Source organism: Balaenoptera acutorostrata, chromosome 3 (genome assembly GCF_949987535.1).
Source record: "Balaenoptera acutorostrata chromosome 3, mBalAcu1.1, whole genome shotgun sequence".
Taxonomy (NCBI): Eukaryota; Metazoa; Chordata; class Mammalia; order Artiodactyla; family Balaenopteridae; genus Balaenoptera; species Balaenoptera acutorostrata.
This window is the reverse complement of record NC_080066.1, coordinates 71909668-71924689: the sequence shown is the minus strand read 5'-3', so window position 1 is coordinate 71924689 and position 15022 is coordinate 71909668. Positions and strand designations below refer to the sequence as shown.

Below are 15022 nucleotides of genomic sequence, written 5' to 3'. Positions count from 1 at the left end.
CTGAGACAGAAGAACATCAGCGTGAGCTCTGCTCCACCGACGTGGAAGGTGAGGCCCAGGAGCGGTCAGAGACTTGCCCAGGTCACACAGCAAGTCAGAAGTAGGCCCAGGACCAGGATCTGAGGGAGGAAAGGGAGCCTCTCAGGGGAGCCCCAAGCTGGAGATGAGGGGACATCCTTCCCACCCTGAAGCCAGAATAAGGTCGGGGGCACAATCGTCTACATCCGATGGATTGTCACTGGCTCCTGTCTGACTGGATGGTACGTGGGTGTCAGGGAGAAGGGCCATCTGATACAGGCAATCATGAGACCTGGGCTCAAGTCCCAGCTGTACTACTGACCTTGGGCAAGTCACTAATTTTCTGGGCCTCAGTTTTCCCAACTGTAAATTAGGGAGAAGAACCCTCGCCCACTCCCTTACAGCGCACAAAAGATGGCATAAGGCAGGTAAAAGTGCCTTGGCGAACACTAGTAAAGAGAAGCTGAGCTACCATCCCCAGGGAATTCTATGGGCCCCAAGGTGCCCACTGCAGGTGCAGAAGCCCTACCATCATCCAGTGTGTGGACCAGTGCTGGGGTGGAGGTGCGGCTGGCGCCCAGCTGCGAGTAGGCCACCACGTAGAACTCGTAGTCTGTGTTGGGTTCCAGGTCCCGAACCTGTAGCTCAGTGGTGTCATTGTTCACTGCAAACTGGTATTCCACATTGTCCATGCCTGAGTGGGTTAGGGTTAGAGGACAAACGGTCTGTCACAGGGCAACCCCCGAGGGCTTGCCAGCTGGAAGCTGTCTGGGGACCCTTCATATCGTCCCAGTTCCTAGAATAGCCTCCTTATAGCTAAATCATTCCAGATAATCTCGGTGGGAGAGTATAAACTCCCCTGACTTCTAGTCCCACTGTATTAATTCCTCCACTGGTTAGGAAGTCTCTTCTAGCCTCTAACTGAAGTGACTCCTGCTGCAATTAACACGCTGGCTCCAGGAATGCCAAGCCATTTTCCCTGCGAGGAGAAGCATCCTCTCCCTCCTCTCTTATAACAAACTGTGGCTGAGGGAGAAATGTACTAACCCATTTCTACACAGGTCTCTCCTGTGGGCTCCCACCCCATCCCGTTCTATCCTGTCCCCAAAGGCAACCCTTCAATCATCCAGCCTGTGCCGCGCCCCCCTCCCTCCCCCCAACCAGAGCCCCCGCGTAGGTCTTTGCTGGGGCCTCTTAGCCCCGGGGAGACTTACCCCGTGCCTTCTGGTAGTGGAGGGAGAAGCCGATGATCTGCTCGCTGTGCAGCTCGGGCCGCTCCCAGGCCACCAGAACGGCGGAGCTGCTCAGCGGCGTGGCGGTGACCCGCGTGGGGGCGCTGGGCAGCCCCTCGCGCACAACTACTGCCAGAGGCGCGGCGGCGCACGCCGTGCCCGCGCCATTCTCGGCCACGCACTGGTAGTAGCCGGCGTCCTGCAGGCCGATCTGCGTTATGACCAGGCTGCCGCCGCCGCCCTGCACCTTGACGCGCCCGTTGGGCCGCAGCGGCGCTCCGTCGTGCAGCCAGCGCAGCGTGGGCCGCGGCTCCCCGGACGCGCGGCACACGAAGCGCGCGGTGCTCGCCCGCGTCCGCGACAGCGCCTCCGGCGCCTGCGAGATGACAGGGGCGGCTGGGGGAGAGGAGGGGGACGCTGACCGCGCGCTCCGGCCACTAGGGGCCCTGGCTCCCGCCCCCCAATACCCGACGGACTCCCGCATCCCCTCCACTCATTCTAACCTCTTCCTGACTCACCCGTCCCCCCAAAATACCCTCGGCAGTGCAGCTCTAGCTCTCTTCCGCCTTTTACCCCAGCCCCACACTGACCATTCTCTTTCTCTCTCCGAGTTGTCCCCAGGCCTCCTCGGCCTCCCCTAAATACCCTGGTTCCTCCTGGATCTAACCCTGCTCCCGCACTTACCATTTCCTTCTCCCCTACCTCCCAGTATCCCTTACCTATCAGATTTATCCCTCTGCCAGCCCTGAGCAACCCTGACCCCAGTTTTCTCCACCCAGACCACTCCATCTCCCCCCAGTAACCTCAGTCCCACCCCTCCCCACATTACCTGGGTCCCACCCAGATCACCCCTCCCCTCCGCCCCCACTCCATCCTCCAATCTCTTTCCACCACTTCCTCTCCTCTAATTACCTAGTCTGTCCCCTCCAATGCCCCACCCCCCGCCCTATCCCTTTTTCCTCCTCCAGCACCGCCCCTCAGTCCCTCTGACACACCCACTCGCCCCTTTACCCCCCCCCTCCTCCCGGCCTCGCCCTAGCTAACCCGCCCCAGTCCGGTCTCCCCAACACCTACTCCGCGGTCCTTCGCCTTCCCTCACCCTCCTCCCCTCCTCACCCAGCACGCGGAGCTCTGCGGCTGCGGTTGCGAAGTCGCGCGTGCGGGGCTTGTTAGCTCGGCAGACGTAGACGCCAGAGTGCCGGGGCTGCGCGCTGGTGATTAGTAGGTTGGTGCGGCCCAGGACGATGACATCGGTGGAGATGGGCTTCCCATCTGCGGGAGGAGGGAGAGCGCTGGAGGGGGGAGCTGAGGGTTGCCCCTCCATCCACCCTCCGGACCTCGGGAGACCCTCTACACCCGGGTTAAGAGAACACAACAGTCTCTGGCTGGGATCTCAGTTCCTCCACTTGCTAGACCGATGACCTCCTCTGAGCCCTTAGTGTCTCTGTCTGTAAAATGGGGAGATGGTCCCTCGCTGGAAGGGCTGCTCTGAGAGTGTAACGAATAAAGTCTGTGGGACTGGCTGGCACAATGCAGGCACATAAGAGATGCTCGGTACACCAGTCAGTTATTACTATTACCATTATTATTAAATTCATTTCTCTCAAGAAGGACACTCCTCCCATATGGTCTTAGCCCAATGCTATGATGAACATATGGCTGGAAAGGTCTGGACCAGAACCAAAGATCTGAATCTGTGCAGACGTTTATCTTGATGTGAAGTGAAAACCATTTTAAAAGCCCTTCCCTTATGGACCTGAACAGAAAATCCAGGGAAGAAATGCAAATGGCCAATAAACAAAAAAGTGTTCAACTTCACAAAATCAAAGAAATGCACATCAAAACACAGATGTTCATTTTCACCCATCAAATTGGGAAAGTTTTTTAAAATGCTATGTTGCAATGCCTGAGAAAGGGTAATTGCTGATAGGGCTAACAAGGGCTCCACCTTGACCTTGAAGCCAGGATTCCACTTGTGGGCACTCTGTGGTGGGGAGCTGTGAACGGGGCTGATCACTGCAGTGTTAACTGTAATAGTGGACAACTGGGAAGGACTTAAAAATTCAATAGCAGGAACTAGCAACTTAAATTATGGTGACATTCAAATGATGGACTATCATAGTTATTAAAATTATTTTCAAAAAAGTTTTAAAGATGGGGAGATGTCTATGATATACTGTTGAATGAAAATAGGATTTGGAACTGTAAATATAGCATGCTTTCAATTTTTGGGGAAAATGTACATGTGCATAGAAAAAAATCTGGAAGAAAATATGCTCGTATGTTAACAATTTTAATCTCTGAGTGGTGGGTTGTTTTCTGTTTCTCCTTTTCCCTAGTTTTCTACAATGAATACGTACAACTTTTGCCATCAGAAGAAAACAAAACAAAACAAAAAAGCCATGCCCCTCCCCTGACTTAGTGGAGTAAGTTCCTAGAAAAGGAACAGTGCCCAGGGGCAGGAATGAAGTCCATTTCCAGCTTCTCTCTTCCCAGTCTCTGTCCAGGAGTGCTATTAGCAGAGTTTCTCCAAGTGAGATCCCAGAACCACAGGTGTCAGGACCCTCTGGGACAGCAATTCGCAAATCCTTACTGTGTACACAAGTCACAGGATCTCAGGAGACCTTGTTAAGATGCAGAGGCCTAGGGCACCCCAGATTCTGCATTTCTAACTATGCCCAGGAGGTAGGTCCAAAGACCACACTTTCTGTAGAAGGACCTCGGACACTTGTGAAGCATTTAAAAATCCTGGGTCATGACTCTCCAGGCATAAATGGAGGGAGTCTGCAGTTTTAAGATGCTCCCTGGGATTGGGATTGACATATAGTACACACTACTATATATAAAATAGACAACTAATAAGGACCTATTGTATAGCACAGGGAACTCTACCTAATACTCTGTAATGACTTATATGGGAAAAGAACCTAAAAAAGAGTGGCTATATGTATATGTATAATTGATTTACTTTGCTGTACACTTGAAACTAACACAACATTGTAAATCAACTATACTCCAATAAAAATTTTTTAAAAAATTTAAAACTAAAAAAAAAAAAAAGAAGCTCCCTGGTCATCTTGATGCCTGGTCAGGATTTGAGAAACACTGATAATAGAACTTCTGGGTGACACCACAGGCTTACCGCAATAATAGTATGAGGGTCCTGCTGGCCCCAGGATCCCCCTAACTAGGCAAGTGTCACAAGTCCAAGGAGGCTGGGCAGGTCAGGGAGGCACAGATACCAGCACTGTTCTTTCTCATCAGCTTGGTGGGGGTATGTAGTCATTTGGGTTTTTATTTTTCTTTAAACTCTATGTATTCATCACAATATAGTCTTGAATGTGAGATACAAACTTACAAAAAGGAGGCAGTGTGGGGTCGTAGACTGAACCAGGGGAAAAAGGGTAAAAAGAGCTGGGTTTGAGACTTTCCGGTGGTCCAGTGGGTAAGATTCTGAGCTCCCAATGCAGAGGGCCTGGGTTCGATCCCTGATCGGGGAACTAGATCCCACATGCCGCAACTAAAAGATTCCGTAGGCCGCAACAAAGATGCCGCGTGCCTCATCTAAGACCCGGCGCAGCCAAATAAATAAATTTTTAAAAAAAGAGCTGAGTTTAAGACTTACTTCTGCCATCAACTTGGCACAAGTCACTTCTTATCTCAAATGGAAACAAAGATAATCCTTGCTTTTCTTCCATACAGGGCTGTAAGGGGTGGTGTACCAGAAAGAGAACAGGCTCTAAAGTTTGGGTCCTGGCTTTCCATCTTCCTCTCTGAGCCTCAGGTTCCTCATCTGCCCACTGAGAATAATAGCCCTGGCCCCTACCCTCCTCCAAGGGCTCCAGCAGGAGAGCAGGTTGCATGCTCAGTAGACTGCAAGGTGACGTTTGGCCAGCACCCTCATTACCCTGATAGCATCGATAGCATCTCCTGTAACGCATTCCCACTTGGCACTCATCACTTGCTGCCTGATACTGTCAAGCCTCTCGTCATGGATGTGTGCTTATCTCCCTCGAACAGACTGTGAGTTCAGAGGGCAGGCCCCCCCTTTTTTATTCACTGTGCCCAGCATGAAGCCAGGCACACAAAGGTGGCCGCACACTGGGTGGACCAGGAGGTGCTGTGTAGTTAAACAGACCAGCAGGGCTTCCCTGGTGGCGCAGTGGTTGAGAATCTGCCTGCCAATGCAGGGCACACGGGTTCGAGCCCTGGTCTGGGAAGATCCCACATGCCGCGGAGCAACTAGGCCCGTGAGCCACAACTACTGAGCCTGCGCGTCTGGAGCCTGTGCTCCGCAGCAAGAGAGGCCGCGACAGTGAGAGGCCCGCGCACCGCGATGAAGAGTGGCCCCCACTTGCCACAACTAGAGAAAGCCCTCGCACAGAAACGAAGACCCAACATAGCCAAAAATAAAAAAATAAATAATTAATTAAAAAAAAAAAAAAAAAAAAAAAACAGACCAGCAGAGGGTCCAAGTTCCACTTGACTCGCTGGCCCCTTTCCAGCTCTCACACATTCACTGTTGTGAGGAATGGAAACATAACGTGGAAAACCGAGCCCAGTGCCCCACCCCCCAAGTGAGGTCTCAAGAGTGATTTTGTGAGTGGCAGACTTAGCGTGCTTCGTAAAGGAAACTTGCTACGCGGACTGTTGATTAATTTTGTCCAGGCTCCCTACCCACACTCAGCCCTGGGACAGGAGTTAGTTCCTACCACACCAAAGGTCGGTGACCATTGCATGGTCACCCTTATAGCTCCTTGACTTGGGGATGCGTGAGATGCCACACCCTTCCTCTCCCATGCCCTCAGGTCCCCTCCCTCCACTTACCCTGTCGGACCCAGGACACGAAAGGGGTGGGGTCAGCAGAGGCCACACACTCCATCACCACACTCTGGCCAGACACCACGGTGGTGTTCTCCGGGGCTGCCACAATGACCACGTCCTGCCCCCCGATGGATGCCAGGGACCCTGGAGAGAGGGCAGGCCAGCAGGCAGCCTTACCATCAGGCGTCTTCACATGCAGCACCTCACCTGATGCTCACAGTCACCTGGTGAGGCAGGTGGGGCAGGGAGCAGCCAGGGTTCTGGCTGACAGATGGGAAAGCAGCTGCATAGTTCGGCAGAGCTGGGACTGGAACTCAGAGCTCTTTCTCTGGGAGCCAGGAGAGGAATAACCTGACCTCCGACACACCACCCCCATTCTTCCCTGTCAGATTGAACCCACCCTCCAGGCAGAGAACCAGCGGGGTCAAGAGTAGACTTGGAGTCTGAACTTGGAGTCAACAGTTATAGTTTCTAGTTCTAGCAAGTCCTTTCTCCACAGCGCCTCGATTCCCAGGTGGGAAAGGCAGGGGATGGGTTCGAGTTTCTGCCAGCCTGGCAGCCCCCTGAGCACTAATTCTCTGCCAAGTTCTCAGTGTGACCCTGGGTCCCTGGGTCAACATGGTAAATACCCGGTTTGTCCAGCAGGTGGAGGCAGAGACCCCGGGCACGGGAGGGACAGCGAACCAGACTCAGCGCATCAGCTAAGCCCTAGGAAGCAGGGTAGGAGTGGAGGTGTAGGGGATGAGGAGGGGGATGGGAAGAGATGAACGGAGGGGCGGGGGTCATGGGGAGATGCCATGGCAAAGGGAGGCAAGGGAGGGCCCTTGTGGGAGGCCCGGAGTGAGATCTACTGAGCACCTGCTAGGCACCAGGCACTTCCCAATCTTATCTCAGCGATTCTCACCACCTCCCTGAGCTGGACATTTGATAAGGAACCCAGGGTCACGCAGATGGTGAGTAGACAAGGCAGGATTCAAACCAGGTCGTTCTGACCCCAAAGCCTGTGTCCTTCCTACTGCATCACCCTGGGACGGGAGATTTTCAGAGAAATGGAGAGAACACGAGCCCCAGACCATGAGGAGCCAGATGCACAGCAAGCAGCAGCAGGGTGAATCCCCTTCAGGGCACACAGAGGGCCGGGGACCGGGGCTTCAGGGCACCGACACTCCTCCACAGACGCCTCCCCTCCCCCCCGCCCCCCCCCCGCCCCCATCCCCGTCCCCAGCCCTGGACGCTCCACCCAACTCAAGGGAACACACAGCCTCGCAGGAAGAGAGCCCTGAACTGGGAGTCTTGGGTTCCTGCCCCAGTTCTATCTCTGACTTGTTGGGTGGCCCTGCCTTCTCTGGGCTTTATCGCTTCGCCAGTCACTTATTGGAAGGCAGGCCTTGGACTACTTGAGGCCCCTCCCAGCTCCAAAATGGCCGACTCCAGAAACCCCCAGGTTTCCGCACCCAGCCAGCCCCCTTACCTCTGTGGGCCACGCGCAGTAGGGCCTCCTGGCTGAAGCGCTGGTTTGCTGAGTTGGTGGCCACGCAGCGGTAGGAGCCTGCGTCACCTTCCTGAACGTCCAGGATCTGGAGGACCCCATTGGGAAGGGTGATGAGCCTTGGGAAGAGAGAGAGAGGGCACCCGTGAGGTGGGCAGGAGCTCCTCGGGGAGGGCAGCATGCCCAAACAGTCCTGGACCCACCTTCCCCTCCGGCCTGAAATACCTAGAGCAGTTCACTTTCAAGCTTCACTCATAATAAAAGAAATGCAAATTAAAACTACAAGATACCGTTTTCACCTATCAGATTAGCAAAGGTCAAAAGTTTTTAAAAATTTATTTATTTATTGGCTGCGTTGCGGGTCTTCGTTGCTGTGCGCGGGCTTTCTCTAATTGCGGCGAGCGGGGGCTACTCTTCATTGCGGTGCACAGGTTTCTCATCGCGGTGGCTTCTCTTGTTGCGGAGCACAGGCTCTAGGCGTGTGGGCTTCAGTAGTTGTAGCACGCAGGCTCAGTAGTTGTGGTTCGCGGGCTCTAGAGCACAGGTTCAGTAGTTTTGGCGCATGGGTTCAGTTGCTCCGCAGCATGTGGGATCTTCCAGGACCAAGGCTCAAACCCGTGTCCCCTGCACTGGCAGGCGGATTCTTAACCACTGCACCACCAGGGAAGTCCCAAAGGTCAAAAGTTTTTGTGTTTGTTTTTTTTAATTTTCTTTTTGTTTTTTCTTTTTTTCTTTTGGGCCACATAGCTTGTTCAGTCAAAAGGTTTAATAACACCCTTTGTGGATGAGGGAATGGGGGAAGGCAGTCCTGTCTTGGTGGTCATGCCAAATCAATACACCCTCTTTCAAGGGCAAGCTGGTGATATCTTACAATCAAACCTGCATGTGCCTTTTGAACCAGCAACATCACTTCAAGGACTTCATCCCACAGATATTCTCGTACATGTACACAAAAACGTATGTCTAACGATATTCACTCCAGCCCTGTCTGTAATAGCAAAAGACTGGCAACAGTCCAAATGTCCATCTGTAGGGTGGGAACTAGCTAAATCGGTCTGGGTACATTCACACAATGGAATGCTAGGCAGCTGTTAAAAGGAGACAGTTCCATGTGTACTGCTATAAGACCATCTCCAAAATATGTATGGTACAGAACAGTGTGTGTGTGACGTGTACACTTATATGCTTTTGCACTGAATGTCCCTGGTAATAGTGGCTATCTCTGGGGAGGGGACCTGGGATTCTGGGACCTGTCAGTGGGAGATTTAATTTTCCTTAAATAACCTTCTGTATAGTTTGAATTTGTTTACCCCCTGCCTGTATTACCTCCTCTCTCCCTGATAAAATCCCTTCTATTTACACTATCTCATCTGAACCTCAAAACAAGCCCAAGAGATAGAGGGGATCACAGCCTTCATTTTAATGGTGACAAAACTAAGTCTTGGAGGGAGTAGGGTATTTTCCCAGGGTCTCACAGCTCGAGCAGAGTTAAAACTGGAACCTAGGGCTTCTGGTGCCAAATCCCACGTTCTTCTCACTTGCTTATCTCAGCAGCCATTAGATGGCTGAGAATGCCAGTGGAAGGGACGTGGTCTCCAGCAAGTCCCAGTCAACACGTACACTACTGAGGAGGGGCAGGATGGATGAGAGTGGTGTTCTCCACCCTTTTGGTGAGGGTTGGAAAGCAGTTTGGGCTAGAAGAGCCCAGAGACCTTGCTTGAGAGACAGTGCAATCCCAGGCAGGGAAGTGCCCATGGAAGCCAGGGTGGTGGGAAGCAGAATGGGCTCTGGCCCAAGCAGGGAGGGAGTGGGTCTTCCTGAATCCTCTAGCTGTGATCCCTGCAGGGTCAGCTCGAGGATGAGAGTTCTAATTTCTCACTAGAGCAAGTGGCCTGTGGATGTAGGCTAGGCCAAGGTCAGGGAGGGAATGGGGCAGCTGTGCACTTGATGAAGATCCCTTGGCTTGTGGGAAAAGCAGGGTATGAGAAAAATCTAAACACAGGAGAAAAGAACTAGCTCAAGGGTGTTGGGAGAGAATTCTGGCCATGAGCCTAGAAATCTGCTGTGGCCCAAAGACTTAGAGAAAAAACATAAACCTGCATCACTCCTTCCCTCAGCCCACAGGCAAACACACCTCTGCCCAAGAGTCTTACCCTCAGCTCCAAGAGCTGCCCACATCAGTGCTGGGACCCACAGGGGAGAGGGGACCAGAAGGGGAAGGGTGGTTGGAGAGAAAATCCTGGGCCAGGACCCAGCCTGTGCCATGGAAAACTTGATGGGAAATGACAAGTGGGGAAGGACAAGCAGGACCCATCTCAGAAACAAGGCCCCCATCCCCATCCAGTTCTCCTCCACCTAATATTCTCTGCCTCTAAGACCCTTCCTCCTTCCTCAGTCTCCATAGCTGTTGTCAGCAGGATTCACGCCAGGAGCTGCCCACACTTCCTAACCCCAAAGTTTCTCACTCTTTCCAGGGAAATTATGCTCCAGGTATCCAAGAGCTAATACCTCCCTTGACAAGTAACATTGCCTTAATTACGTGTGTTGAATGAATGAATGCGGGTGTGGTGCTGTTGCTAGAGCCGACACAAGTGAAATGGAACCACTTTTAGTGTTCAGTTAAAATCTTCTGCTTTGTTAAAATGTGTCTTAAAAAGCTCTGTCCTTGGAAGAATGTCCAAGACATATTGGTTAGTGGGGGGAAAGAATTCACAAATCAGTGTTTATGAAGCAATTCTATTTTTGGAAAATAGATAAATGATATGCTAGGATGTGTGCGGAAAGAGTCAAGGGTGGTAATGCTCACGTCATTCGTGGGAGGTTTTCTCTGGGAGTGGGGTTACTGTGGGGCTCTTTTTTGTTGCGTTTTTAAATTTCTTGGTTACAGTGAACATTTATTAGTTTGGAAATATAAAACTTAAAAAATTTAAATGGAAAAAAGCATGTGCCCTTGTACACTTTGTTTTGTAACTCCTGGCTCTAATATAAAAGCAGCTGTGGCATAGAGGAGAGAATTGATTCCAACATATGTGATTTTTAGCAAGTGACATCACATGTCCAGGCCTCAGGTTTCTCATCTGAAAAATGGGTTTCATAATTCCTGCCTACTTCACAACCCCGACCCTGTTAATGTGTCATAAGCTCTCATTAGATAATGGTAACAGCTATCTGTGCTCAGTTTGTAGGTGACTTTTTTCCCTTTAAGTTAGTATGTTTTATCATTTTAAAATGAATTGAAATTTCAAATAAAACAAAATAGCTACTTATAGAATGAAAAGCAACCTCTAGCTAAAAGGAAGGGACCATTCTCTTTCCAAGCCTGAGCCTCAGCCTGCTGCCCGTGCCCGCAAAAGGCTACTTGGACCCAGGGATTCAAGAACAGAGGAGAAATGACAGCTGCTCTGAATTTCCTGAGGGCCAAGGAGCCTCCACCCTGAGCCATTCAGAGATCCACCCAGGGAAAAGGGACACTAGCCGAGGGTCACATGAGGCTGACAGACACGATGGGCCCTAGGAGATGGGTAGGGCAGAGGACTGGACTAGGGAGCCTGCAATAATTAAATCCATTAGTGCCATGGTTTTAAAGTGTGAGTGAATGGTGATAACAAAATGATTTCAAGTGGATCTAGACACAGGTTTTTATTCCAGTGGTTATATATTTATTTTTATGGCTACCTTCTATTTAAGGTCAGTGCTGCTGGTTTTCCATTTTACTGCAGTGAGATAATGTTCCTTTTTAGTATGTATTAAAGTTACAAAAGAGAGAGTCGATTTGAAGAAATGTATTAAATGTTGTATAAATGGTTGAGGGATGGCCAAAAATATGACAGGGGTTTGTGAATGCCTGCGATTTGGGAAACATTGTTCTCATTGATTACTGGTTTCCATGGAAGAAAAATTATCCCCTATCATTAGAAATTAGTATAAGTATCAGGGAATTGCCTCAGGGTCTAGTGTTTACCATCAGTTCCCAAAATATGCACATAGACCCTGACAGAGTGTGCTTATTAACTGCATATGTGCACAGCCTACACCAAGGCATATGGTCTCCTTCAAATCACTGGGTTGAGTTTATGAATAGCATATTTCTATGTGAACTCTATCTGGGTATGTGTAAAAATACATACCTTGGGCATAATCAGGTTGCTGTTTTAGATATTTCTTTATTCCCCCCCACACACAATGTGCTGGGACATGTGAGCCTGGCTTATTTATAGATGAGGATCACTTTTCAGAGGACTTGGGGGCAAACACTCCCAGAGGCCAGGAACTGGCAGCTCCAGCCTCCTGGGAGAGGCCTGAACTAGATGTTGGGAGGTGAGGGAACTCCTCTGTTTGCTGAGAAACTTTGGGGAAGTAACTTCTCTGCTCTGAGCACAGCTGGACCACTCCAACTCTAAGCCAGCCTGCAACAGGAGTTTCTTCAGACCCTGTGGCTTCCCCACTCCAACCACCAAATCATCCACCCCAGGGCTCCGCTGTCAGATACTCTCAGCACTAGCTGTGTGACCTGGGGCAATTGACTTCTGTCTCTGATCCTCAGTTCCCTCATTTAAGAATTCAGATAACTGTATCTGCCACAGCCATACAGATAGACCTGGAAGGGGGTTCCTTATGTGTTAAGTGAAAAAAAAGAAGTTGCAATATAATCCCATTTTTGTTTTCTAAAAAAAGGTGACTGAACAAAAAGTCCAGTATGTACAATATGATCCAAAATTTTAAAGAGAATATTTATAAACATACAGGGGAAAAGTCCAGAGGCTAGACATCAAAACTAACAGAGGCTTTCTATGGGTGATAAGAAGACGAGCCATTTTTGTTTCTTCTTTTTTGTTTATATGAATTTGAAAAATGCATCTAATAGGAATATAAACTAAAAGTAAACAGAGGAAAATATGAAAACTAAGGAACACTTACCTTGAAGGATCATGGGAAGGATTAAGTGAGAAAACACAGCTCTAATTAAGTGAAGCCTCTTGTGACTTTTAACGCGGGGAGAGTTTTCTGCTCTCTCCCACCCTCTCTGGGGGCTGTCCCAGGAGTACACTCTCACTTGGTTCTCACCCAACAACTCTCTCACAGCGGTGAGAGGCTCCACATTTAAAAGGCGTAGAACTTGGGACTTCCCTGGTGGTCCAGTGATTAAGACTCTGTGCTCCCAATGCAGCGGGCATGGGTTCGATCCCTTAGGTCAGGGAACTAAGGTCCCACAAGCCATGCGGCACAGCCAGAAAAAAAAAAAAAAGAGGCATAGAACTTAAAATGTCAGTGCTAGGAAGGCTCCGTTAGCATTCCCAAGGTCTCCTCCCTGGAATGCTCATTCCTAGGATGTTAACAGGGTTCCTGAAAAAGGGGCTCTGGGCAAATGAGTCTAGGAAGCATTTGGTTAAACAAGTTAAACAGGTTTCTCAGTACAGGGCTTCTCAGGGCCTTGTCAACTCCAAGAGGGAGATTTATAGGCAGTTTCCTCATCTTATTTGACCGCGGAGTACTTTTTTTTTCAAGAATCATCTTTAGGGACTAACGTTGTAAAAAAGAACACACTTTGGGGCTTCCCTGGTGGCGCAGTGGTTGAGAATCCGCCTGCCAATGCAGGGGACACGGGTTTGAGCCCTGGTCTGGGAGGATCCCACATGCCATGGAGCAACTAGGCCCGTGAGCCACAATTACTGAGCCTGCGCATCTGGAGCCTGTGCTCCGCAACAAGAGAGGCCGCGATAGTGAGAGGCCCGCGCACCGCGATGAAGAGTGGCCCCCGCTTGCCACAACTAGAGAAAGCCCTCGCACAGAAACGAAGACCCAACACAGCCATAAATAAATAAATAAATAAATAAATAAATATTAAAAAAAAAAAAAAAAAAGAACACACTTTGGAAACCATGATCTAATCCAACCCACTGGACCAGTGGGGCTGACTGATCACCAAAGTCAACAGGATCACTTTTATCTTGACCTCTCACCCTTCTTCCTCACTTACAACTGTTGCAGAGATGTGGCCTGGGCCTTTTCTATCTAGAAGTTTCTCTTACACTTTCACCCCTACCTAGACATGGGCAAAAGTCAAAGGAGCTGGCACAACTCAATACACTGAAGACAGGTTAGTTTCAGGGCAGGGAGATCTGGAAACCAGTGTTTCTGAGCCTAAGGAATCCCACCTCTGCTGGGAGAGGAGAGGGTGAGCTGGTAACTACAGCTAGAGAGATGCAGGGAGAGGACGGCAGGGTGGCTGGGAAAGGCCTTTGGAGCCACGTTTCCAGAGGTGTAAGACTCCATGTGGTGGCAGCCGAGTCATGAGTCCAATTCCAAGACCACGGATGCAAATGAGCCTCGTGCTTTCTGGACATGCTATGTGTACATCTGGGCCTTCCCAGGAGGCCGCAGTAGGGATCAGGTCCTGGGTCTAGCCTCTGCTTCTCTTCTGCCCTAGAAACCCTTCCCTAGGATTGCTCCATTGCCTTTATGGGGAGAGAGGAGGGTGAAACAGGAAGGACCTCTACGACCTGGTTATCAGATGCTGCACCCCACTGAATGGAACTGAGAGAAGAAGAGAAGTTATGCATCCAAGGTAGAAACTCCAGAGGAACCTGCAAAGGGAAACCCTCCCAGCAGCCTCTGGGCCCGGAACGAACAACAAACGTTCTGCCAATGACTCACCGTGTGGCCTTGGTTAAAGCACAGCTCTTCTCTGGCCCTTGGTCTCCTTCTCAATAAGGCAAGTGGTTGGACTACATATGCTCTGAAGGACTCGATAACTGCTCTCTACCCAAGCCCCATAGCTTGGTGGGTGGCTTTCCTCCCAGGGAGCAAAAACTTCTGACCCAACTTCTCTTTGGGACCAGAAATGGGCTGAGCGTCAGGTGGTGGTTGGCTCCTAAGTCAGTTTGGACAAACGGAGCCACCCTGACTCTAAGAAGCCCAGTTCCTGAGCACATGCCAGAGCCCTCCTTGGCTGCCCCCTGGGACCCACTCTCCTCTTGCCCACGGGACACTCACCGAGGCTCCTCAGGCACCGTCACCTGGTCCTTCTCCCAAGTAATGACAGGTGCTGGCAGCCCTTCGATGTGGCACTGAAACCGAGCGGTCCTGTTCTCCTCCACCGTCTGAGACTGCGGGTGCAGGGAGAAGCCTGCAAGTGCTGGGGATGAGGACAGTGAGAAAACGCAGGGACAGGAGAGGAACACAAGAAAGGAGGCCACAGCGAGCAGAGACGGGAAACATACACACACACGGACACAGAGAGACACAGGTTGACAGAAACACATGCAAAAAAAGTTCAGACCACCGGAGACACAGATGGAAAGAGGCAGTCGGAGAATAAGAAGTGGTGATGACTGGTCAGATGCTGCAGGCAGAATGAATTCCAAAGTCCCCCTGCCTTACATCACCATATGGTTGGACTACAGTAAGATGTGCATTTCTTCTGGCCCCCAAATTTTTTCCTGGTGATCTGTGCCTCCCG

The 15022-nt window shown here is 50.7% G+C and overlaps 1 protein-coding gene across 7 annotated transcripts in view; it reads right to left on the bottom strand.

Moving 5' to 3' along the window:
* The window catches only part of IGDCC4 (immunoglobulin superfamily DCC subclass member 4), a 39121-nt gene that overhangs the window by 13618 nt on the left and 10481 nt on the right, over window positions 1-15022 (bottom strand). For 4 of the 7 annotated variants that reach the window (XM_057543857.1, XM_057543856.1, XM_057543858.1 and 1 more), the window contains exons 3-8: window positions 14557-14698; window positions 7546-7682; window positions 6078-6218; window positions 2367-2522; window positions 1233-1646; window positions 548-712 (exon numbers count right to left, since the gene is read on the bottom strand). In XM_057543857.1, coding sequence (XP_057399840.1) covers window positions 548-712; window positions 1233-1646; window positions 2367-2522; window positions 6078-6218; window positions 7546-7682; window positions 14557-14698 — 1155 coding nt within the window. The remainder of the gene's footprint in view (window positions 1-547; window positions 713-1232; window positions 1647-2366; window positions 2523-6077; window positions 6219-7545; window positions 7683-14556; window positions 14699-15022) is intronic. The other 3 variants (XM_057543860.1, XM_057543859.1, XM_028167438.2) reach the window with 1 other exon arrangement.